Source organism: Cebus imitator, unplaced genomic scaffold, assembly GCF_001604975.1.
Source record: "Cebus imitator isolate Cc_AM_T3 unplaced genomic scaffold, Cebus_imitator-1.0 Scaffold20, whole genome shotgun sequence".
In the NCBI taxonomy this organism is placed as follows: domain Eukaryota; kingdom Metazoa; phylum Chordata; class Mammalia; order Primates; family Cebidae; genus Cebus; species Cebus imitator.
Window position 1 is genome coordinate 7360701 of NW_016107335.1, and position 26622 is coordinate 7387322.

At 45.0% G+C, this 26622-nt stretch overlaps 1 protein-coding gene across 8 annotated transcripts in view; it reads left to right on the plus strand.

Moving 5' to 3' along the window:
• PRKAG2 (protein kinase AMP-activated non-catalytic subunit gamma 2) overlaps positions 1-26622 on the plus strand; it is a 330166-nt gene that overhangs the window by 235258 nt on the left and 68286 nt on the right. For 7 of the 8 annotated variants that reach the window (XM_037735550.1, XM_017520093.2, XM_017520087.2 and 4 more), the window contains one exon: positions 14773-14842. In XM_037735550.1, coding sequence (XP_037591478.1) covers positions 14773-14842 — 70 coding nt within the window. Of the gene's footprint in view, positions 1-14568; positions 14843-26622 lie in introns of those variants that run through there. The other variant, XM_037735556.1, reaches the window with a different exon arrangement.

Genomic DNA, 26622 nt, shown 5'->3' on the forward strand with positions numbered 1-26622 from the left:
ATTTCCTTAGCATTTGTGCCCACTATGCAGTTGCTATAATTTTTTATTATTTAAATGACTTTATAATTTTGTACAGTTTGACATATGCAGAAATCTGGTTTCCCCAATTATAGCTGTCACTTAATTAGAATATAACCTTCTGAGGGCAGGGCCTGTATCTCACTGAATACACAAATGTTACCTAAAATGTTTCCAGCAGCGGAGAACTCCAACTCAAACCAGCTTGAAGGATAAGGACATCTATTGTATTATGCAGACTAGGCCCCAGGCAAGGCGAGACACAGCCCCACTCAGTGCTGTCACCTAGGACCCATGTTCTTTCTTTCTGCAGTGGCTTCATCTGAAGGCTGCTTCTCAATAGCAATTGGGGCTGCATGCTTGCATGTGGCAAGAACAGGGGATAGACAGGGCTGGGCACACATGCATGTGGGACCTGGCTCTCTCCAACCCTGAGTCCTCCTCCCTAGTAGCCCAGGGTAGCTCAAGAAAGCTTGTCATCATCATGAAAGCATATATACTGCAACAATATTTGGGTTGTTTTAGGAAGGAAGGTAGAGGAAGGGGAATGGATACCAAGTAGGCAGCCATGATACCCACTCCAGCTGGCTCTAGTGTGCACACATCGAGGGGTGGATGCCACTAGTGAGGGTACGCAAGTGAGCCAAAAGCAGCAAATATCCATCTATCCATGTGTAATATAACATAAGTACCGTAATCTATAATATTACATATATGTATAACACATAGTACATATTTTATATGTATGAGTCAAGGAATAAGTAAAATACATTTTGATAAGAATCAGTTACACATAGCTAAAATTATATAGTATCAGGGAACTGCAAAATAAAGAATTAAAGGTAAGAAGCACTAGATGATGTGATTACTTATGCAGAAAAATCCTAAGAAATCTACAAAACAGCCACTAGAACTTACAAATGAATTTAGCAAGGTCACAGGATACAAGGTGAATGTATAAAAATCAGCTGTATTTTTATATGCTAACAGCAAACATTTGGGAAATGAAATTTTATAAGCAATTTCATTTATGAGAGCATCAAAAAATATACACTCAGGAATAAATTTAACAAAAGATATGTAAGACCTCTATGGTGAAAACTAGAAAAGATTGCTGAGAGGAATTTGTTAAAAGGCCTAAACAAATGGAAAGCTGTTTCCTGGTCATGCATTGGAACACTTAATACTGTTGTCATTTCTTCCCAAATCGGTCTGTAGGTCAAATGCAGCCCCAGCCAAGATTCCAGTAGGTTTTATTTTTAATTCTGGAATGTATGTAGAAACATAAGGAGCTTAAAGGACTCACAGCCATTTTTTAAATGAAGAACGGTTAGAGAATGTCCACTACCTGATGTTAAGACCAGTTATAGAGCTACGGGAATCAAGACAGTGTGGTCATGATGAAAATATAGATATAAATCAATGAACAAAATAGAGAATCCAAAAATAGAACCCCATATATGGTCAATTGATTTTAAATAAAGGTGCCAAGGGAATCCAATGGGGCGGTAAAATCTTTTCAAAAAGCAATGTGGAACAACTGGATTTCAGTGTAGAAAATATGAACCTCAACCCTTGCCGCATATCATAATTTAAAAATTAAATCAGAGTGGATCCTAGGCCTAATGTAAAAGGAAAATGTAAAATTTCTAGAAGGAAATATTCGAGAAAATCCTCACAACTTTGGAGAGAGAGGAGGCAAATATTTCTTAGATAGAACACAAAAAGCATGAGTCATAGAAGAATAAATTGGATCTTATCAAAATTAAAAACTTTTGCTTTTTGAAAGACACAATTAGGAATATGAAAAGGCAAGCTACAGAAGGGGAGAAAATGTTCACTATTCACAGTACACGTATCTGACAAAGGACTTGCATCCTAAATGCATTTTTTAAAACCCATTGTATGATCTACTTGTATAACAGATTACCACAAACTTAGTGGCTGAAATCATGTATTGATTATCTCATAGTTTCTGTGGGTCGGAAGTTCAGGCACAGCTTAGTTGTGTCCTCTGCTTCCGTCTCTTTTGTGAAGCTTGCAGTCAAGATGTCAGCCAGGACCAGGGTCTCACCTGAAGGCTCAGCTGGGGAAGGATCCACTTGCAAGCTCATATGGTTAGTGGCAGGGTTCAGTTCCTTGCAAGCTGTTGGACTGAGGGCTTTAGTTCATTGACAAGGGCCTCTCCTACATGGCAGCTTGCCTCAGCAAAGCTAGCAAGAAAGGAGTCTGCTAGAAAAACAGCCACAATCTTATGTATGTAGACAGAAGCCTAATAATGGAAGTGGTGTCCCATCATCTGTGCTGAATTCTGTTGGCTAGAAGCAAGTCACTAGGTCCTGCTCACACTCCTGAAGAGGGATACACAAGTACATGAATGCCAAGAGGTGGGGATCATTCACTGGGGGCCATCTCAGAGTCTGCTTGCCATATTCATACAACTCAGTAAGAACCAAAAAATCCAATCAATAAATAGGCAAAAGATGTTACAGTCGCTTCACAAAAGAAAACATATGATTTGCCAATAAATACAAAAAAAATCATCATCCTCAGGGAAATGCAAATTAAAACCACAGTGAGAAACCCATCCATCCACTAGAATGACTAAAATGAAAACTGTTAAAAGACCATACCCAGAGTTGATGAGGTCATGAAGCAAATGGAACTCTTGACCACTGTTGGTCAGAAATATAAAGTGGTACAGCCAGTCTGCAATATGGACAGTTTCTCATGTTAAGCACACACCTACCAAATGACCCAGCCATTCTACTCCTTGGTGTTTGCCCAAAAGAAATGAAAACATGATCCTACAAAGACTTGACCACAGATGTTCATAGCTTTATTCCCAACGGTCAAAAAGTGAAAACATCCCACATGTCCATCAACAGGTGAATGAATGGACAAAATGGGTCTATCTGTAGAATGGGATGCTACTTAGCAGACATGAACAAACTACTGGTATACTGAGGCAAATATCCAGGTGCAAAAGTGCCTATACTGTATGATTCCACATATTCAAAATTCTAGGAAATATTTATAGTGGCATAGCAATAAAAAGTAGATCAGTGGTTGCCTGGGACCACGGGAGGAAGAAGGGATAAAGTGCAAAGAAGCATGAGCAAACTTGTAGAGTGATAAAAATGTTTTTGGTTTGTTCCCCTCTACATTTTATTTTCTCTCTCAATGTTTATTTTGTAAATTTTATTTTTCCTTAAGTTATCGGGGTACAGGTGGTATTTGGTTACATGAGTTCTTTAGTGGAGATTTATGAGATCCTGGAGCACCCATCACTCAGACAGTATACACTGCACCGTATTTGTAGTCTTTTATCCCTCGCCCCTTTTCCACTCTTCCCCCTTGGTCCCCAAAGTCCATTGTATCATTCTTATGCCTTTGCATCCTCATAGCTTAGCTCTCACATATCAGCGAGAACATACGGTGTTTGATTTTCCATTCCTGAGTTACTTCACTTAGAGTAATAGTCTCTGGTCTCATTCAGGTCATTGCAAGTGCTGTTAATTTATTGCTTTTTATGGCTGAGGAGTATTCCATCATATAATTGTGCCGGTGATTTCATGCTAGCTCATCAAATGATACACTTGGAATAGATATCATTTGTTGTAGGCAAATTACCCCACAATTAAAAGGGACACTAAAAACTGTTCTTTAAAGGATTTACATTGTGAGGTACGCAGGTCCTGCTTCTCCGTTTGGCTCTATGTCCTCAGTTCACACTAATTCACCGCAAGTAGCTGCCTAACACTGTGGATGGTAAACAAAGACCACAGAAGTCTCCAGAAGATGTGGTGGAGGCATTTCAGCTGGAATACTGCATTTCCTGTTGATCACGTTATGTAGAGCAGAACCGAAGTGGAAGCATTCTGTCTCAATCGTTTTTGTAATTTTTCACCACCTAATAGGGAATAGAGGAATAGAGCTTCCACCCAATAGGGGATTCAAAGGGGCTGAAAAACAGTTAACAGTGATCTGTTCTGGAAAGGGTTAGTGAGTAGGTCAGTTGTAGGGGAGGGAGTAGAGAATGGAGAAGGGAGACTGCCTTGTGACGCCGTATCATTTCGTGCATTTCATCCTAATACAAATACAACACATTTCAAAGTTACGACTTGGCTGCATTAAGAATTGAAAGGTTGGTTGAATTTGATGAGCAGTACTTATTTATTTGCCAAGTATTATAAGACAATTCTAAGAGTTATCAACGTCTAAGAGAATATAAGTATTCAGCTCCCAATAAGTCATGTTAAACACAAGGCTAATAATAAAGTATTTTTATTGGCAAAAAAAAAAATGGATTTACTTGTGAAAGCCAAGAGATGTTTGCATTTCAGACTCTAATGAGCCTGAAGGGTAGCAAGCCACTGATGCTGATTCTCCATGTTTGTAGAACTCCTGCTTTGTCTTCTACGCCAATTTCTAGTCACACCAGGACATGTTCATTCAACAGATTTTATTAACCAACTACCCTGGTTCCTGGCACATAGCCCATATTAAGTAAGTATTTGCTGAATGAATGACTGTTTTCAAAAGCTTACCATTCTCTCCTATTTTGGAAATGAGAAGATAATTTAACATAGATAATTCAGACAAAGGACTTTTTGGGTTAATCAGTTTTCTTCACCTTTTGTTAATACGTTTCTTTGAAACACGTTTTCAGCTGAACTGAGCTGTACAAATTGGTTGCCATGCTTTCTGAAAAGATACTATGGAATAAATTATCTTTAAACAAAATCATAAATAAATGTTAGAGAGGAACTAATTTTTATAGCATCTGAAATTGTTATTTAAAAAGGTATCAAAATGAACAAAATCTTTTCTCCAAATATATTGATTAAAAGCAATCAGCAGAATTAATACTTTTAATAAAAGCAATCAGCTTCTTTTTGGGGATGGGGTGGGGTCTCACTTTGCTGCCCAGGCTGGAGTACACTGTCAGATCTCAGCTCACTGCAGCCTAAACTCCTGGACTCAAGCAATCCTCTCATCTCAGCCTCCCATGTAGCTAGCTGGGTCTACAGGCATGTGCCACTGTGCCCAGCTACCTTTAAAAAAAATGGGGTCTCCCTATGTTGCCCAGGCTGCTCAAAAACTCCTGGGCTCAAGATCCTCCCACTTCAACCTCCCAGTGTGCTGGGAGTACAGACGTGAGGGACTACATCTGGCCAAGAATTAATGTTCACAGTGTTGAATATATGTTTGAGGTTTTTCCAAATTTCTATACCACTTTTAAAAATCAATTGTCTTCCCTTAACAGAAACTAAAATTGGCCAGGTGACGTCACTCATGCCTGTAATCCCAGTGCTTTGGGAGGCTGAGGCAAGAGGATCGCTTGAGCCTTGGAGTTTGAGAGCAGCCTGGGCAACATTAGTTGGGTATAGCAGCATGTGCCTGTAGTCCCAGCTACTTGGGAGGCTGAGATGGGAAAATCACTTGAGCCCAGAAGTTCAAGCTTACAGTAAGTTATGATTGCACCACTGCACTCCAGCCTGGACAACAAGAGCAAGACTCAGTTTCTTTAAAAAGAAAGAAAGGACTGGGCATGCTGGCTCATGCTTGTAATCCCAGCACTTTGGAGGCTAAGGCAGGTGGATCACGAGGCTAGGAGATCGAGACCATCCTGGCCAACATGGTGAAACCCCGTCTCTACTAAAATACAGAAAATTAGCCAGGCGTGATGGTGTGCACCTATAGTCCCAGCTACTCGGGAGGCTGAGGCAGGGGAATGGCTTGCACCAGAAGGCAGAGATTGCAGTGAGCCGAGATCATGACACTGCACTCCAGCCTGGCAACTGAGAGAGACTCCGTCTCAAAAACAACAACAAAAAAAAACTAAAAAAAAAAAAGGAAACAAAGAAACTAAATTGTAGGGTGGCGGCAAGAGCTGGCAAAGCTTTCAGCCAGTATCTGTGCCAGGATCTCAAACACTGCCAGCGACCTTTGGTCCTCAGCTAGAATCTAGTACAATAAAAAACTGTCCTGCCATTATTTCTTAGCACTGTCACTTTTTTTCCTTCAAAATATTAATTCCAACACTAAAGGGAAAGTGACGATAATGATTTCCAAATAGGAATGAGGTCCAAGGGAAGCATGAGTAAACCGAGTGAAATAACTTCTAAACCCATTTATGCTACTAAAATCAACTGTTTCCCTACCAAGTTTTAATGAATGTCTGAAAGAGCAATTCACTTCATTCAAATATTTTTTGAGTGCCTACTATGTGTCACACACAGGCAATAGAAAAATAATGAGTCATTCTTTCCCTTCAAAGAGCAATGTGGGACTTAAAGGAAACAGAAAAGTAAATCCCAAGCCAGTGTGTTAAACGCCATATGGAAGCATGTGGGTTTAGAGACGCAGTTAACCAGGCAAGTTGTGAGAAGAGGTCTCGAACTGGGGAAGGAAGGAAGGAAGGAGGAGGGACGGAGGGAGGAAAACAGTGAAAGAAAATAATCAGGAAAGGCTTTCAGGGAAAGATTGAGCTGAATCTTTAAACATAGTTAGAACTCGCCAAGGGCTGAAGGAAGTAACGGGGAGGCCAGAATGCTCAGCTATCCGTCTAGCAGCAAGTGCATGGTCTATTCCAGGACAATGCCTTAAGGTTTAGGTGTGGAGCACACAGACGGACATGGCAAAAGAAGGTGAGGACATGATCGGGCCTTCCCCTCAGCTCAGGAATTTGCCAAGAAAATCCTAAAGATCGCTGAAAGCCATTGAATGGTTCCAAGTGAGAGAATAACGGTCTGTTTTGTTTTTGTTTTTTTGAGACAGAGTCTCACTCTGTCACCCAGGCCAGAGTGCAGTGGCACGATCTCCGTTCACTGCAAACTTCACCTTCCAGGTTCAAACAATTCTTGTGCCCCAGCCTCCCGAGTAGCTGGAATTACAGGTGCATGCCACCACACACGGATAATTTATGTATTTTTTTGTTGAGACAGAGTTTCGTAATGTTGCCCAGGCTGATCTTGAATTCCTGACCTCAAGTGGTTCACCCGCCTTGGCCTCCCAAAGTGCTGGGATTACAGACGTGAGCCACCGTCCCGGCCAAGGCTGCATTTTAAAAAGGTCACTCTTATCAGTCAGGGTTCTTCAGAGAGACAGAGCCAGCAGGTGATAGAGGATAGATAGGCATGCAGGTAGGTAGGCAGGTAGATAAACAGATGATAAATAGAAGATAGATGAATGGATGGAGAGAGAGAGAGAGGGAGGATTTATTGGGTAATTGGCTTATGCAGTTAAGGAGGCTGAGAAGTCCCACGACAGGCCGTCTCTAAGCTGGAGTCCCTGGGATGCAGGTAATGGTAGCCTGGCTCACTCCAAGTCAGAAAACCTCAGAACCAGAGAAGCCAATGGTGTCATCCTCAGTCCAAAGCCAAAGGCCTGAGAACCAGGTGCGGGGGCTGTTTAAGTCCCAGTGTCGGACATACTGGATTTATATGCATATGTAGTATTACCAAGGTCTGTATCTTTGAAGTGGCATACTTTTCCCATTTATTGCCTGTTGAGTAAAGTAGTAGAATATTTTCATGAGTTAAAAACATTTTTATTTTTATGCAATTCAAAAAATTTCTCCAAATATACTGGCATCTCCTGGGATGTAACCAACAAAAACTCTGTGTTTATTATTTTTGTGATACTATTCACTTTAATTTTTAAGCCTTTGGTCTGTTTTTATATAGTGAACAACTTTGAAGTAACTACGCATGTGAATATATGGAAAAGGTGAACAAATAGATATAGTTCAATTTTGGAAAATAAAAAGATTTTCAACAACAACAAAAAATATGTCCCAGTGTCAAGGTAGGAGAGTCTGGAGTTCTGATGCCCAAAAGCAGGAAAAGGAAAGTGTCCCAGCTCCAGGAGAAAGGGCAAGGAAATCCTCCGTCACCTTTACTGTTCTCTCAGGACCCCGCTGGTTAGGTGGTGCCCGCCCACATGGGGGCAGATCTTTCCCTCTCTGTCCACTGACCCACATGCCAGGATCCTGCACGAACACACCCAGAAATTATGCTTTACCAGTTCTCTAGGTGTTCCTTAATCCAGTCCAGTTGACTGGATTTAAATTTAACCATCATAGGCACCCTGGCTACAGGGAAGCAAATAGACTGGAAATGGGGCAAGACTGGAGGAGCTAAGGCTGTCCCTCTGGCCAAGCCTGAGAAAATGGAAGCCTGAACCAAGGCAGGTGTAGTGGGGCTGGAGACAAGTGGGGTGCCTCAGAAGAAACCAGGGCAACCAGATGAGAGGACTGGGGCGCAATTTTAGATGAAATGCATCTGCGTTGGTGTGGGAAACTCCACTGGAGTCGAGCAGGAGATGGTGTGGAGCTCAGGAGAGCGCTGGGCTGGGACTGAGGCTTGGACGTGACAGGCACAGGGTGGGGTGGAGCTGCCTGGAGAATGCCCCGTGGGAATGGAAGCAGAATGCATCTGCAGCTCCTGTCCAGCATCAAGGGAGTTTCATGTCGTTCTTTCCCCTTTGGAGGATGCCCTTGCAGAGCAGAGCGGAGCTCAAGGAAGACAGCAGGATGCATAGAAACTTCGGGTTCCGTACACTAAATTATTCAGGAGCTCCTTGCCCAGTATTTGAGGTTGATTTATTTCTTGCAGGAGTTATTTAAGACTTTTTCTAAGAGGCAGAGCAAACTCATATCCGACCTCTGTGCATAAAGGAGTGCTTTCTTGGCAGTCATTTTATGATTAAGTTTTCAGGCTGAAGTTTTTCTGTCCAATAGTCATTCAAAATGTATATAGTGTTTTGCTGTACCTGGGCACAATTATGTAAGACACACCTTAATAACTTACCTTTTTTTTCCCAACCAAAAAGTCACGCTTGTAATAGCTCTGTGTTTCTCAGGCATTCTCTCACTCAAGTCCACCTTGGGGCCTTGCGTTCCCTCCCACCACACTACAGTCCAATAACCCCAGACTGGCTGATGTTATACAAATGGAAGGGTCCCCTGTGGTGGAACTGCGCCAGGCTATTGGCAGAACCCAGAGCCTCCCTGCCACGGCAGGCCCATTTTGTTCTCCCTGGGAAGATCGGTCTGGATTCTCAGGAGGGTTTGGGTGGTGGGTTTCGTCTGTTTTTGCTACACCAAACCTCCCTGGTGCTGATGGATTGAGAGATGAGATGGTGTGACAAGTTCAAGCCCCCTCTCTGTATGCATGACATTGCCCACGCCCTCCCCCTCCCTTCCCCTCTCCTCCTGCTCTCCCTGCCTGCCTGAAATAGCTAAAATTAAGTCTGGCATAAGTCTGTTGAGACTTTAAGAAAACATTGCCATAAAAGGGCAACTGACGACCACCAGCTTCAAGTTATGTGTGCTGACAGGTCCGTCTGTCTTTGACCCTGTGCACATTAATGTACATACCTAAAAAGTCAGAGCCCTCAAATGCCTGAAATTGACTTCATGTGTTATTTAAAAAAAAACCCAAAACTATGTCATGACTTTTTCTGTTGTTCTATGACTAGCCTCCTTTCTAAGGAAAAAAACATGAGATGTCTTACTGAGTAAAAATCCTGTGGACATAAATTCAATCCCACTAGCATATAATATCAAACATTTTTCTTTTAGGCTACTCCTATACACCCATTATCAAGTGAAGTTTCATAAAACATCAATTGTTTTAATTTCTACTCCCTACCAACTTCTACAGTGATGGCTTATAGGTCCTTTTAGTCTGTGAACCTCTTCTGCAGTGTTCCTGACGTACATACTCCCATTTGCTGCCCATTTCTGCCTCCCAAGAAACAACCCATTGGGATGACGGGTGAAATTGATGGCATTTCTCATCATTAAACACTGACAAGAGCTTTTAAAAATTATACTAACATTATTGCAAGAAAAAAAAGCATAGACTTACAAATAGAATGACAGATACTTCCACTGTGCACTGCCGAACTTCTTTTTTAAATTAAACTTTTTGTTTTGAGATAATCGTATATTCACATATAGTAGTAAGGAATAATGCAGAGAGATCCTTTACACCCTTTGCCTAGTTTTCCCCCAGTGCAAAACTAAACAATACAGGAGAAATTGGAACCCTCAGACATTGCTGGTAAAAATGTAAAGTAGTACAGCCACCTTGGAAAACAGTTCAGCAGGTCCTCAAAATATTAAACGTAGAGAGGCCATAGAGAGAGCAGTGGCTCATGCCTTTAATCTCAGCACTTTGGGAGACTGAGGTGGGCGGATAACTTGAGGTCAGGAGTTCAAGACCAGTTTGGACAACATGGTGAAACCCTGTCTCTACTAAAAATACAAAAATTAGCCGGGCATGGTGGCGGGCGCCTGTAGTCCCAGCTACTCAGGAGGCTGAGGCAGGAGAATCACTCGAACTGGGGAGCCAGAGGTTGCAGTGAGCCAAGATCATGCCACTACACTCCAGCCTGGGCAACAGAGCAGGACTCTGTCTCAAAAATAAAATTAAAAAAAAAAAAATATATATATATATATATATGAAATATAAAGTTCCTCTATGGCCCAGCAATTCCACTCCTGGGTATATGAAATGAAAGCACATGTCCACACAGATATTTGCACAGGAATGTTCATAGGTGCATTTTCACCACAGCCAAAAAGTGGAAACCACCTGCGTGCCTATCAGCTGACGAAAGGATAAACAACGTGTGTGCCCGGACAACAGAGTACCATTCCGCAGTAAACAGAGACACAGTGCTGATCCATGTGACAACGTGAATGGGCCCCGACACTAAAGAGAAGCTAGCCACGAAAGACCACCTAGTTACATTTATGAGAAATATTCAGCATCGACAAATCCATAGAGACAGCAAATGGCTGCCTAGGGATGGGTGTAGGGGTTGAGCAGGTGGGATGTGACTGCCAATGGGTACGAGCTGTCTCTTTGGGATAAGGAAAATGTACACTTAGCTGGTTGCACAATTCTGAGTACGTCGTAAATCTCTGGACTGTACCCTTTAAATGGGCGAGTTATTTTATGGTATGTGAATTATATTTCAATAAAGATTTTTTTTTTTGTCATTTCCTCCATAGAATTAAATCAGCTTGACTTGGCTCATAGGGAAAAATACGGTGTGATATCACAAGCAGGATATTGACATTGGTACAGTCAAGATGTAGAACAGTTCAGGTACCCTTACATCCTTTACATCACCCGTTTATAACCATAGGCACCTCTGGCCAATACCCCAGCCTCGGACCCCTTGTCTGTTATCCATTTTGACTGTTTTGTTATTCCAACAGTATAATATAAATGGAATCATACAGTATGTGACCTTTTAGGATTGGTTTTTTCCCCTCTGCATAATTCCCTGGAGATCTATCCAAGTTGTTGTACGTGTCAATAGTTCCCTCCTTTTTCTTGCTGAGTAGTATTTCACGGTATAGATGAACCTACTGTAGCCTGCTTCACCATTCACGCATTGAACAACATCTGTTATTTCCAGTTTGCACTGTTGCAAATAAAGCTGATATGAACATTCATGTGCAAGTTTTTGGGTAAACTTAACTTTTCGTTTCCCTGGGATAAATGCCCAAGAATACAATTGATGTGCTATATGGTAGTTGCATGTTAAGTTTTATAAAAGACTGCCAAATTATTATTATTGAGACGGAGTCTTGCTCTGTCACCAGGCTAGAGTCCAGTGGCACAATCTCGGCTCACTGCAACCTCCGCCTCCTGGGTTCAAGTGATTGCTCCGCCTCAGCCTCCCAACTAGCTGGGACCACAGGCGCGTGCCACCATGCCCAGCTAATTTTTTTGTATTTTTAGTAGAGACGGGGTTTCACCATGCTGACCAGGATGGTTTCGATCTCTTGACCTCATGATCCAACTGCCTTGGCCTCCCAAAGTGCTGGGATTACAGGCGTGGGCCACCGCACCCGGCCGCCAAATTATTTTTAACAGTGATAGTTCCTGACTGGGCGCAGTGGCTCATGTCTGTAATCCCAGCACTTTGGGAGGCCAAGGCAGGAGGATCACCTGAGGTCAGGAGTTCGAGACCAGCCTGACTAATATGGTGAAACCCCGTCTCTACTAAAAAATACAAAAATTAACTGGCCTGTGGTGGTGTGTGCCTGTAATTCCAGCTACTCAGGAGACTGAAGTGGGAAAATCACTTGAACCTAGGAGGCGGACGTTGCGGCAGTGAGCTGAGATCACACCACTGCATTCCAACCTGGGCCGCAGAGGGAAACCCTGTCTCAAAAAAAAAAAAAAAAAAAAAAAAAGAGTGGTGGTTCCATTTTGTATTCCCATCAGCAGTACAGAAGTGATCCCATATCTCCACATCCTCGCCAGTATTTGGTGTTGTTACTTTTGATGTTTTAGCCATTTTAACATTTGTGTAGTGGTATCTCATTGTGGTTTTAATTTGCGTTTACGTAATGGCTAATGACTTTGAACATCTTTTCATGTACTAATTTGCCATCTGTATATCTTTTTTGGTGAAATATCTTTGTGTAATTTGCCTGTGTTCTAATTGGATTATTTTCTCCTTTTTCTGTTTAATATTGATAGTGCTTATGCATAGCTTGTCTTTTCATCCTCTTAACAGAGTCTTTCACAGAGCAAAAATTCTTAATTGTACTGAGGCCCATTTATCAGTTTTTCCTTTTATGGGCTGTGTTTTTGGTGTCAAGTCTAACTTTTGCCTAGCCCCAGGTCTCAAAGATTTTTCTCCAAAAAGTTTCATATTTTTTTTTATTTTGTTTTTAAGGTCACAATCCAGTTTGAGCTAATTTTTGTGTAAAACGCAAGGCTTAGGTTGAGGTTTGTTTTTGCCTTTTTACCTTTTGATATCCAAATACTCTAGTTCTATTGCTGTTACACCTCCATCAAAAATATAAATGGAATCATACAGTATGTGACCTTTTAGGATTCGCTTTTGGTTTTCACGGGTCTATTTCTGGGTTTCCTATTTATTTCTATTGATTATTATATCTATTCTTCTGCCACTACGATTGTCTTGATTACTGTAGCTATATAGTTTGCTGTAATATTGTTTCCTCCCTTTCAAGATTATCTAAAGAATTCTAGGGCTTGCGCCTTTCCATATAATTTTTCGAATAAGCTTATCGATGTCTAAAAAAACCATAATTTGGTAGCCATTGCGTTAAACCAAAACGTGAATCTGGGGAAGAACTGTCATTTTTACCATGCTGGGCCTTCCATCTCGGGAATGTCTCTCTATTTATTAGCTCTTCTCTCATCCACGTTTTGTGATTTTCAGCATACAGATACTATACATGGTTTCTTGAGTTTACGCCTAAGTATTAATTTTCTTTGCAGTGATTGTATTAATAAGTGATATTGTTTTAAATATTTTTCCATGTGTTCATTGTTAGTTTATGGAAATGTGATCGATTGTTGTGTGTTGATCTTGTATGCTATGACCTTGCTGAACTCACTAGTTGCAGGAGAGTTTTTTCTTTTGCAGATTCTCTGGGATTTTGTACATCGACAACTTACGTTATCTGCGTCGGTGTTTTCTTCCTTTCCAATCTGTATGCCTTTTCTTTCCTTTTCTTGCCTTATCGCAGGGCCTAGTGCTTCTAGAACCATGTTGAGCAGGATTAGTGAAAGCAAACACCCTGGCCTGGTTTCCGAACTTGGAGGGAAAGCAGCCTTTCACTATGCAGTATGATGCATGGTAGCTTTTTACCATGAAACATCTTGGTTTTGTTTTCTTTTTCTCTCCCCACCCCTTTTCTTTTTTTAAGGGGTTTAAGACTTAGGGATTGGTGCAAGTGAGATGACAAAGCAAAACGAGAGGCGACTTCAGGACTTCCTCTTTCAGGCCCAGCTTGAGGACCAAGCTCCTTTCGGCCCTGATGGGTTCTGGAGCTAATCTCTTTGGCAGGGCCCGTGCACTCTGCAGGGATGGGCCGCGAGGCCGGGGACCTCGGTCACCTCAGAGCCCGCCTTGCACTTCCGGGCAGCTGGCGGCTGCCGGCCGCGCCGCCTGCCAACCTGAGTTGGCCTTAGTAGAGTCTCAGATACCCAGATCCTGAGCAGCCGGGGCCAGATTTAGGGTGTGTGCGTTTTTGGCAGCGGCTCCCCAACCGAGAAAACACTCGGTCGCAAAGAGAGGACACGAATTAGGAGTTCCATGCTGGAAAAAAAAAAATTGATAGCGACAACGTGCATTTGCAATACGTGCAGCCCACAGAACGATTTTTGTTAAGAGGGCCGAGGATGGGCAGTTACATCTAAAATTTGGAAAGGGGAGAGGAAAGCGAGAACGGCTCCCCTAGCCGGCGGCCCCTCTCCCCGCCCCCGCGCCGCGGAGCCCACACCTGAGCAGGTGGAGCCTGCCGAGCGCTGCCGCGGGTGCGGGAAGGTGAGCCGCGCGGGGGGGCGGGGGCCGCGGGCCTCTGCCAATGGCCGCGCAGCAAGGAGGACGCGGGACGCGGTCGGAGGGGGGCGCCCCGAGCCCAGGCGCGGCGGCCCGCGGGCTCCCGGGTCCCTTCCCACGCTTCCTCCGGGCGGGCCGTACCAAGGCGCGGGGGGGGAGCGGCGCGTCCCACTCGCAAAGGGGCACGCGGGCCGCGGCCGCGCCACCTGCGGCGGCGGCCTCTGGCGGGTGGGGGCCGCGCGCCCGCTCCGCCCCCGGCCCCCGCCGCCCGCGTCCCCCGCCAGGCCCCTCCTCCCGGCGGCGCGGCGGAGCCAGGCCCCAGCGCTCGGCCGGCCGCGAGCCCGCCGGCCGGGGACGAGCGCCGCGGCTCATGCTGATCGCTGTCCTCCTCCTCCCCCTCAGGCGGCGCTGGCGGCGGCCCCGGGACCCGCGGAAGCCGGCATGCTGGAGAAGCTGGAGTTCGAGGACGAAGGTGAGTGCGCCCCGCCCGCCCGGCGCTCCCACGGCCCGGCCGCCCGAGGACCCGGACCCCCGGGGACCCCGCGCCCGGTCGCCGGCGCTGCCCCGCGGCGAGCTGCGTCCTGAGGGAGGCTGGGGCCGGGGCGGGGACCGGGGCGGGGACGCGGGCGCTGGCGAGCTCGGGCTGTGGGGCACCGGGCGTCCGCGGAGGGGACGCGAGCCGGGCTCCCAGAGCGCAGCCCGCAGCCCGGCATCCGCACGGATGGGCGGCCCTTTTGTCCTTACTCTCCGAACTCGAATTAGAGCAAGGTGTCAGGCAGCGCTAATTGTTTGTGCTTGTCACCCCGGATCACAGCCACAGTCAGACCCTTAATCGGAGACTGGTGCCCTTCTCTGTGCCTGTGAAGATACCGCCGGTAGGGTGTGTCTTCTTTTTTAATGGGGAAAGTTAAATAGGAAAACCTGAAGAGGCTTATTGAATCTGTGTGGAGTTCGGGCGACCCTCTCACTCCGTCATTTCTGTCGCCTCTCCTCTCACTTGGTTGGTTTTTTCCCCCCTCTCTTGCCTTCTTGTATCTTATAGGTAAATAACTTGGATCTTATTTTGAGGCTGTTAACATTTGAAAGGGCTGAGCTCGTTCTTTGGCAAAATTAATATTTAAAATGGAATGTGATGAGCTTTCACCAGGATCTTATTTGGAAGCTGTTAACATTTGAAGGGGATGAGCTTGCTCTTATGCAAAATTAATATGTAAAATGAAATGTGATGAGCTCAAAGTCGGGAAAGAACTTTATATAAGATGCTTGACAATTCGAGGACTTGAAAAGGCCTTCACACTGTCTTGTGTGCTTCCATTATTTATTTAGCACTTCTCTTTTTTCCGGGAGAATTGATAAAATTAAGCTCTCGAAACAAAGAATGTGCCATGCGGATGCTGTCCCTTGTGCCAACTTTAATACCTCTGTTCCTTCACAGTCAGGCAATTACTTAAGTAAGCCTGCACAGCCAGCATGAACCTGTTAACCCAATAGCATTAGCCGGGTGCCTGTTATCTTTTAGATTCACTGCAGCATTTCACAAACATGTCAGCTGGAAGATAATGCATTCACCACAGTCCTTGTCATTAAAAGTGTTTGTATATACTTATGGGTAACAAACGATGCATTTCAGAATTTTACTGGACTTAATTTGCATTTCATCCTACAGAACAATAATCCAGGGTCTTCTTTCGACCCCATCTCACTGTTCCTCAGTTTTATTATATTGCAGGCCAAATCTTGGCCACTGTCCCCAGGGTGGAATGGTGTGCCCATTCCAGAAGACTTTGAATGCCTAAATCACCAGGGTTTTGTCTCTTGTATTAGTAATAATGAGAGTCTTTTACATTTACAATTTTTGCAAATTAACCTGGAGGCAGGAGGAGACTAGAGAGCAGCTTCTGTTGGAGAGGAACCTTTACTTCTTATTTAGCTGTGTGACCTTGGACAAGTTACTTAACTTCTCTGTGCCTTGGTTTTCTCATTTCTAAAATAGAGCTAATATCAGGTGTTTTGAGGATTAAATGAGACAATTTGTATTATGACATTTATAAACAGTGTATACCCATAGTGAGTACTTCATAAATGTTAGTTACTATTTTTGCTTAAGTGCCATTAAGCATTGTACTGAAATCCTGAGCTTTTTAAGGCTTTTTTTAATGAATCTCCACACAGATTCTTCTCAACACAAATTTGGTGTCCTATACTTTTTCTTCTTCTTACTTGAGATTTTTAAATTTAATTATGTTGCATTTCTCTAAGCAGAAATACACTCTTTTTTTTTCCTTTTGCATTGTATCTGCTAATGTAATGAATGTGAAGTATTAAGCCTAAGCATCTAAGAAAGGAATTTCCCCTCTTCACCCATCTATTTTTATCTATATTGCTGTCATTCCTTTAAAGCACACTGAATCCCACGAACAACCCTGTCAAACTTTTCTAGATTCTTAAGGAGGCAGAATGGTAAGCAGTGACTTCAAAGCCGAGCTGAGCTGGAAGAGGGCACAGTGTTGGCGTGGCAGTCCAGTGGCAGCTTTGTTTCCTTTGAACTTTAAATTGCTTATTCATCCAAAACACAGGAAAATTGAATATCAAGCAGAACCTCACACTTACTTAGTGGGGACAAAAGTCCTCACAGTAAGACATTACACCTTCAAATAGCCTATGTAATAGGGAGCCCTTGATGACATCCTCATTTCACATTTCAGCATCCCTCATGCCCCATTAATGTCTTCATGTATGCATTCATGTCCGGAGGTATGGCCTCAACCAAGATATATTTGCTATACATGGAAACACATGATTACCAATATTTTCGTTACCAAGTATTTATCTACTTCCTAATACGGTATAACTGATCCTGTATTTGTTAGAAACGTCTTAGAAGCACTGATGAGGTTAGGAAGAAAGATTGAGCTCTGCCCTGCCTAGTTGGGTCGTCTTTGGCCTGGGTTGTGACAGGAACTGCCACCCCTTTTCTGCTCTCAGCGCTTCTTACTGTCACACTCTGACGAGAGGGGTGTTGTAAGGGCGGATTTGATGGTGTCACTACTCTGTGGGAAAGTCTTGACCACGTTCCTCTGTCTGTAGATGCGGTAAGTGCAGACTTCTCATAACTCTTCAGGCTCAGTGCCCCCCACGCCACCACCTGTGCACAAGAATAGCCAGAGGTCTCTTTAAAAGGCAGATTCCAGTTCTCCACGTCCATGGTGGGACTTGCCTAGCCCAGGGCTGCCCCTGCTGCCAGTGCACAGACTCCATTGGAATAACAGGACAGGGCTGGCCAACTTTTTCTGGAAAGGGCCAGATAGTAAATATTTTAGCCTTTGCGGGTGATATGGTCTCAGTTTCTGTCACAACCACTCAGTTTGCCCTTGGAGCAAGAAAGCAGAAAGCAGCTCACACAATCCGATGGGTCGGGCTGGGCTCCAGTAAAACTTCATGTACCAAAACCCAGATTTGGCCCTCGGGCATAGTGTGCCAGCCCCCTGCTCTGCGTCTCCCTCACTGCGTCTGTGCCTTAGGGGTGGCACGTGATTAGGACTGCCTGCTTTCCATGCCCCACCGATCTTAGGAAGACTTCAAGGCCTAGTTCAAGTCTCATCTTCTCTTCGAGGCCTTCTGTGAAGACCTTCTACTTCTCCCGCACTCACCTTCCCCTCCCCCGTACCTACTACCCTGGCTGGCGCATAGTATGTTCTCAGCAGTGCTTCGGATCTGAATGATTTCATTAAGTGTTGTAGTTACTTTGGGGATATTGAGGGAGGAAATGATTCTGTGTATGAGAAGCCTTGCCTGTACCAATCCCTCGCCTCTCCTTTCTTCTTCGCTCTCTTTCTTTCTCTCTCTCTCTCTCTTTCTTTCTTTCTGACAGGGTCTCACTCTTACCTGGGCTGAAGGATGAAGATGCGAGCTCAACTCACTGCAGCCTCAGCCTTCTGGGCTCAAGTGGTCCTCCTGCCTCAGCCTCCCAAGTAGCTGGGACTCCAGGAGCGTGCCACCATGCCCAGCAAATATTTGTACTTTAGTGGAGCTGGGGTTTCACCATGATGGTCAAGCTGGTCCCAAACTCCTGGGCTCAAGTGATCCACCCACGACAGCCTCCCAAACTCCTGGGACTCCAGGCATGAGCCGCTGTGCCCAGCCAGCAATCCTTTTCCGTGTTTGCTTTTTACATTTGTAATTGTTACACTGACCACATCTTCACTGCATTTGTGTTTATCTATATTAACTGTCTTGAACTAACGTACTGGCCGGGACCAAGCACAAAGTACTTTGTAAGCACCTAAACCCAACCCGCGAATGCTTTTAGAGGTAGGTAATTATTCAGCAGTTTTATCCATGATTAATAAACCTGCTCTACCCAGGCACCGCTTCCTGAAGTCTGCAGCCTCTTTAGAGCTGTCTGCATTCTCTCCCAGCTTCCCTCTTGCCATCCCAGCTGCTGTGGGAGTTCGGCTATTTCACGTTCTTGATAACTTGCTGTGGCAGTTTTACCCACTTCTTAGCGGAGAGTGTCTTGCCAGACTGACTTATTTCATCCCAGTTCATCCATTCTGTCCTGTTCTTCTTCACTCGCAAAGATTTTCCAAAGTAGAATCCAGGCTGGGCCTGATGGTTCACCACTGTAATCCCAGCACTTTTGGAGACAGAGGCAGGAAGATTGCTTAAGGCCAGGAGTTCAAGACCAGCCTGGGCAACATGGTGAGACCCTGTCTCTATAAGAAATTTAAAAAATTAGCCAAGCATGGTGGCGCACGCCTGTGGTCCCAGCTACTCGGGAGGCTGAGGTGGGAGGATCACCCAAGCACATATGTTTGCATCATGGTACACCAGCCTGGAGTAATTTCATGTCTCTAAAAAACAAAAATAATAACAACAAAAACAAAGTAGAATCCTCTTCCCAGAACTCACCTCAGTCTTGCTTTTTTTTTTCTTTTTCTTTTTCTTTTTCTTTTTTTTTTTGAGACGCAGTCTCACTTTGTCACCCAGGCTGGAGTGCAGTGGCACAATCTTGGCTCACTACAACCTCTGCCTCCCAGGCTCAAGCAATCCTTATGCCTCAGCCTCCCAAGTAGCTGGAACTGCAGATATGCAACACCACACCAGGCTAATTTTTGTATTTTTAGTAGAGATGGGATTTCGCTATAGTGCCCAGGCTGGTCTCGAACTTCTGACCTCCAGTGATCTGCCTGCCTCTGCCTTTCAAAGTGCTGGGATTATAGGTATGATCCATTGCACCCAGCCGGTCTTGCTTGTTTCTAGCAAAACTGGTCAGTCTTACCTACAGTGATCAAAAATAGGTAAAAATAGGGGCCACTTTTCATAGGAGGGAAAGAGAGCATGGTTGTTCAGTGAGGCTTCCCCGGGTTCAGGCCCAGATCTGCGGTGAAGTGCCTGTGTTTCCTCGGACGACGCACGAGGTCTCTCAGACTTTGTTATTACTGCCGTCATTGAGAGTCTTCTCTATAAAACCAGGGGGCCGGCACTTGGTGATCTTTTAGTTTTCTCCAGCTTAAAAATCAGACCCCAAAGCAACCAATTTTTTATAAACAAACAAAACTAAGTGTTCACTCAGAACTCATTCATTCTCAGCTGGGTGAGTAACACCCTGAGTCATGGAAGGTTGGTTCTTGTTGGGTGACAAAAAGCTTTTAGCTGTTACAGTGGGTTTTGGCCACCCCGAAGGCCACGGTACAAGAACAGATACACGATAGATCTGTGCTATGATGATGTCACGGGGGTGGGACAGCGAGGGGAGAATGTGTAAAAAAGATGCGGGGGGAGGGGAGGATAATGAAAGCAAAGCTGAGAAGCTGCTGGAACTGGCTTAAGGGAGAATTGCCTCTCTGGGTATTCACGGTCATCTATTGAATTCTTCCCTTGTCACTTGGCTCTCCCAGCCAAGAGTCAACTCGCAAGTTTCTTGACTCTTCTGTGGGGCACTGGCCTCTGCCAGTGGAGATATCGAAGTGGCAGGTGTGTGGGCACGCCTGGTACCTGCCGGTCATTGCTCACAGCACGAGAGGGCTCCGATGACCGCCTGGTTTCCAAGCTCTGCCCTTCCCTGTTGAGTTCACACACTCGTCGCAGATAAGAGACTTGTTGTTTCTGGATTGTGAGTAGTTGACTATTTTATGAAATCTGTAATTAAAGCTTTTCCTCTGGCACTGGCCCCATATTACCCTATTCTGTAGTGTCTCGGTTCACATTTCAGTGTCTCTGAGGTCAGGATTCAGGATGTGACTTAACATTTGATGGGACCTCCGACCTGGTGAGGTAGAGTAGTCGTCTTGGAGTAGATAGAAGTTTTGTCACCAGAAGATCCCCAACTAGTTTAAGCAGAGGACGACGCTGGGAGGATTCAGGGATACCTGCAAGTGGGACTCATCGCCAGGCTTTGCAAGTAACTGGAACCAGCTGGAAAGTCATCAGGGCTCAGGGCGACTCTGACTGAGCACCTCTGGCCATTGCTCTAGGGCCACGCAACCTCCCATCCCAGAACGTTCTCTGCTTCCCGGTGGATGTGCTGAAGAATGGCCTCTCGGCCCTACTGCTGTCCAGCTCCAACCCCACAGCTAGCCAAGCCCAGTCCTCACCCATGCTTCAGACCCCTGTGAATAACTCACATCCCATGCAATTCCCCTTCCTCCCGGAGCACAGGGTATGGACTTCCTCGCCGGCCTGCCCGAGGCCCGCTTGTCATCCTGTGCCCTCACCCTGGCGTCGTGCTCTCCACAGCTCCGATTCCCCGACACTGGTCTCTCTGTGCCCCTCTCCTTCCCTCCCCTTCCTTCTTTGGTTCGTTTTTTTGTTTTTAGCCAGCCAGAGTCCATAAATGCCCGCATCCTCCCAGCTGTTTTAACAGGAAAGCTGTTTCACTCCAGGTCCGAGCAAGCAGCCCCTTCCTGCTGTCCCCGGCCTGTCCACCCCCCGCCCTCGCTCCCGGCCGGCGTCATCTTCCTATGGACGCTTCAGCAGCCCAAGCCCTCCCAGCGCTTGCTCTGCCCCCTCCAATTTGCTGCCCGGCTGTTGGAGATACTTCCTCCAAGCGTATTTCTAATCCTGTCACTCGTTCCTAAGGCCTCCGGTGCTTTTCCTTCACCTGTAGAGGTCCGCACCTCCCGGCCCTCCCTCCTTGCCCCCCCCTCCCTCCCAGCCTCGCCTCCCACTACTCCTGTTTCTTTGCCATTACGGTGTAAGCTCCGTGAGGACGGAGACTGAAAACTTACTGTTTTCCAGGGCCTGAGGCTACTGGGATGAGTGAAACTTGGTTTTCAGTAAACATTTATCACACAAATGAATGTACGTATTTTGGAGCTTATGGTTTTACCCTGGAATCTAGGCTTGCCATACTTCAGGTGGTTCATGTATTTCTTGCAAAGGCATAAGGCATTCCTATTTGAGGTGTTTGAGAAATGAGAGGAAGTGTGTTTGCCATGTTAATGGTGCGCTAATGAAAGAGCAGCGACGGGCGAAGGAATGGAGGAAGCGCAGTGACTGGGTGAACCCCGGAGGTGGGAAAGGCTTCTCCACCCAGCTGTGACGCAGGGCCTCTGACGTTTCCAGCAGTTGAACAGCTCGAAGGAGGTAGCAAGTGGGTAGAGTGAGGGGCTCACCTGTGGAATCTGGCATCTGAGGAAAGCGTCTTGACACCTTCCTTTCATGGCCGTGATCACACTTGTGCTAAGGTTAGGGGAAACAGAGTCACGTTCATCTCTGATATGAAAAGGGAAGGGTGATTTTAGGGGAAGGGAACTACTCTGGCAGCCTTTTGGCTAAATTTTAGTCACTTTTTAATCTGTTTAATATGCTGCCTTGGTCAGGTGCTATGGCTCACCCTGTAATCCCAGCACTTTGGGAGACCAAGGTGGGTGGATCTTTTGAGTCCAGGAGTTTGAGATTGGCCTGGGCAACATGGCAAAACCCTGTCCCTATAAAAATAAATAAATAATACAAAAAATTAGCCAGGCATGGGAGGTGGGAAGATCACTTGAGTCCAGGAGGTTGAGGCTGTGCTGAGCCATGATGGCACCACTGCATTCTAGCTGGGGCAACGGAGCAAGACCTTGTCTCAAAAAAATAAATAAATACACACACACACGTGCGCGCTCGCACACACACACACACACACACACACACACACACACTGCCTTCTGTCCCACTTTGAGCTATTTCCCATGTATCTGAATGTACATCATTGAGGTTTCTGAATGTCATGCTAGGTGATTCATTTTCTTTCAAGTTGTACTTTGGTCATTTGTAACTAACAGCAAGTTGCCAGCAATAAACAGTTATTTTAGAGATCATTTTCTACATTTTCTTTGAAGTGGAATGTCTCATTTTTCCGTCAAGACCTCCTCACCGGCACACACATGCACATTCTAATATGCTTATTTATCCCCTTTCCTTGGCCCTCACTCTTCACGTTGATTTCTCTAGCTTTGAAGCTTATACATATGATGTCCCCTCCCCCCTTCTCTAATACATGTGTAATTAGAGCCATAGCAATTAAGTGCATGAGTCACATTCTCCTAGATTCTCATTCCTTCAACTTAATAACTGTGAGACCTTTGGTAAGTTACTTAAAGCTTTGGTTTCTTCATGTGTAACTTGGAAATAATAATAGTACCTGGCCAGGAGGATTGTGTGTGGATTAAATAACGTGGGCACGACATCCACTAGAGCAGGGATCCCCAGGCCCCTGGCCGCAGAGCACTACTGTTAGGAACCGGGCCGTGCGGTTCCTAACAGTAGGTGAGCAGCAGGCAAGCAAGCTCCACCTCATTTCAGATCAGCAGCAGCATCAGGTTCTCATAGGAGCACGAACTCTGTTGTGAACTGCACAAGCAAGGGATCTAGGCTGCAAACTCCTTATGAGACTCTTTTTTTTTTTTTGAGACAAGATCTTGCTTTGTCGCCCAGGCTGAAGTGCAGTGGCACGATCTTGGCTCACTGCAACCTCCGCCTCCTGGGTTCAAGAGATTCTCCTGCCTCAGCCTCCCAAGTAGCTGGGATTACAGGCACTTGCCACCATGCCTGGCTAATTTTTGTATTTTTGTAGAGACAGGGTTTTTCCATGTTGGCCAGAATGGTCTTGATCTCTTGACCTCATGATCCACCCACCTCAGCCTCCCAAAGTGCTGGGATTACAGGCATGAGCCACCATACCCGGCCTTCCTTATGAGACTCTAACTCGTGCCTGATCATCTGAGGTGGAACAATTTCACCCTGGAGCCATTCCCCTGGCTCGCCTATCCATGGAAAAACTGTCTTCCATGAGACTGGTCCCTGGTGCAAAAAAGGTTGGGGGCCGCTGCATTAGAGGGCTGGCATGTAGAACAGTCTCCATCTAACTGTGACAATGGCTAGGAAGACGAGAAGAAACTGAGCAACAATCGAAAGCGATTCCAGCGATTTTGTTCATCTGCGCTGTCAGGCTTTGCCCTGTGTGAACACCGGTATGTGTGCCACATACAGTTGGCACCTATTGAGATTGGATATTTGCACTTATCCCTATTTCTGAGAAATGCCCGCAGGAAAGGTGCTATTAGCACCATTTTACACATAAAGAAATTCAGGCTGAAAGGGATTAACTTGTTCAAGTTTACAGGAAAGGCAGTAACCGTTCTGATGTAGGGATGGTCTGGACGCTGCTGCCTGTCTTCTCCATTGTCTCCCATTTGAACTTGGAGTGCCTTGAGCAGTCCCCATGGGTGAACACTGGCTTGCTACCTGTCATCTTCTATTGGTGCCCTATTGTAATGACTCTGCAGTTGGTTTTTTCGTGTTTTGATTTGCAGTAGTAATTCTTGTCAGTGCTGTCACACGGTGTAAAAACAATGGCGCGCCATGGTGGAAACCACCAGAGGACACACAACATTATATCGTAAAACGCTAAAGATGTGCACACATTTGTGGACATACCTTTAAGCTCTGCTACACTCCAGTGTTTCAGTTGGAGTTAGGATAGCCTTTTGTTAGAGTCTCAGACTTCAGGACACTTGTGAGGACTTGGATGACGTGCCCATTTTGAATTCATCAGAATGAATTCACCGAATTGCTCTGCCACACTTGCGATTCAGTGGTTTGCTAAATAGATTCACTTCCCTCTCTTCCCTCCGAAAGCCTACTGAAATGACATAGATCAGTGAAATCAATTATAAAGGTAGTCATGCTTGATAAAAACAAAAACTTTGTTCTTAGAAAAGTCAGTAAAGTGGATAAACCTTTGTCAAATCTGTTCAAGAAAAAATGGGTGAAAATGCAAAGCTTTAGAAAGAAGAGAAGCTTCTTAAATATAAATGCAGAGATCTTTAAAAGTAATATTGAATGGACACCGGCCAGGCGTGGTGGCTGACGCCTGCAACCCCAGGACTTTGAGGCCAAAGTGGTTGCATCCCTTGAGCCCAGCAGTTCAAGACCAGCCTGGGCATGACGGTGAAACCCCATCTCTACAAAAAAAATACAAAAACTATCCAGGTATAGTGGCACACACCTGTGGTCTCAGCTACTTGCGAGGCTGAGGTGGGAGGATTACTTGAGCCTGGGAGGCAGAGGTGGCAGTGAGCCAGGATCATGCCACTGCACTCCAGCCTGGCAAGAGAGGTGGTACACTTTAAATTGGCAACCTGTGTGAATGTGAATTATATCTCAATGAAACTATTTTTGTTTTTTGTGAGTTGTTTTGTTTTTGTTTTTTGAGATAGGGTCTCGCTCAGTCACCCAGGCTGGTTTCCAACTCCGAAGCTCAAGCCATCCTTCCACATCAGCCTCCCAAAGTGCTAGGATTACAGGGGTGAGCTATTGCACCCAGCCCCAATAAAGCTGTTCTTTAAAGAAGGTAATTGAAAGGTCTTATTCCTCTTGTGCTACAGAAGAGCGTGCTATTCTATTCAGCCTGTTTATAGATGAATTCTGTAAAAGTTTTCAGGAACAGTTAATGCCTTATTTAAATTATTTTAGAACATAGGAAAGTATGGAAAGCTTCCCAGCACCTTCTGTAAGGCTAGCTTGATCCCGAAATCAAAGCCAGAGCAGATAGCACACAAAGAAGAAAACAAATGATGAGTCTTACATTTAAAATGTGGGCAGAGCTCCTAAACAAACACTAGCTATGCAGTATTAAAAGCCTAATATGTTGTAGTCAAGTAAGGCTTATCTTAGAAATGCAAATATTCTTCTGTAGATTAAGAAATCTAGGCTGGGCGTGGTAGCTCATGCTGGTGATACACTTTGGGAGGCCAAGGTGGGCGGATCAGGTAATCTCAGCCCTTTGGGAGGCCAAGGTGGGCGGATCACTTGAGCCCAGGAGTTTGAGATCAGGCTGGGCAACATAGCGAAACCCCGTCTCTACATTTTTTCTTTAATTTAAAAAAATTTAAATATATACATATTAAGGAGCTGGGTGTGGTGGCTAACACCTGTAATCTCAACACTTTGGGAGGCCGAGGTGGAAGGATCACTTGAGGCCGGGAGTTCAAGACCACCCTGGACAACATAGCAAGACCTCTGTCTCTACAAACAATAAAAAAAAATAGCCAAGCATGGTAGTGCATGCCTGTAGTCCCAGCCACTCAGGAGGCTGAGGCAGGAGATTGCTTGAGCCTGGCAGTTTGAGGCTGCAGTAAGCAGTGATCACGCCATTGCCCCCTAGCCTGGGCAGCAGAGTGAGACCTTGTCTCAAAAAAAACAAAGATATCTATTAAGGGATCTAGTCCCAGCTGCTTGGGAGGCCATGGTAGGAGGATCTCTTGAGCCCAGGAGTTTGAGGCCAGCCTGAGCAACACAGTGAGACCCTATCTCTAAAGAAAGAAAGAATGAGAGAAAGAAAAAGAAGAAATTGCCTAAGGAATTATGTCATTGATAAAGGACAGAAACCAGTAGTCATCTCGTAGATACTGACATAGCAGTTAAGAAAATTCAACATATGTTCCTTTTTTAAAATCCTTAATAAACCAGGGATATGAGGAAACTTCCTCAAGTTGCTAAAAGTATACGTGATGACAGGCAGCAGGACAGCAGCTGTGTAATTCCTGGTGCAGCTTGAGTCTCCCGAATGCTTGGAACTGGAAGTGTTTGGATTCTCTGAGTTTTTTTAGATTTTGGAATATTTGCTTATACATAATGAGATATCTTGGGGATGGGGACTCAATTTTAAAAATGAAATTCATGTTTCACATATACCTTACATACATAGTCTGAAAGTTATTTTATACAATATTTTAATAACTTTGTGCATGAAACAAAGTGTGT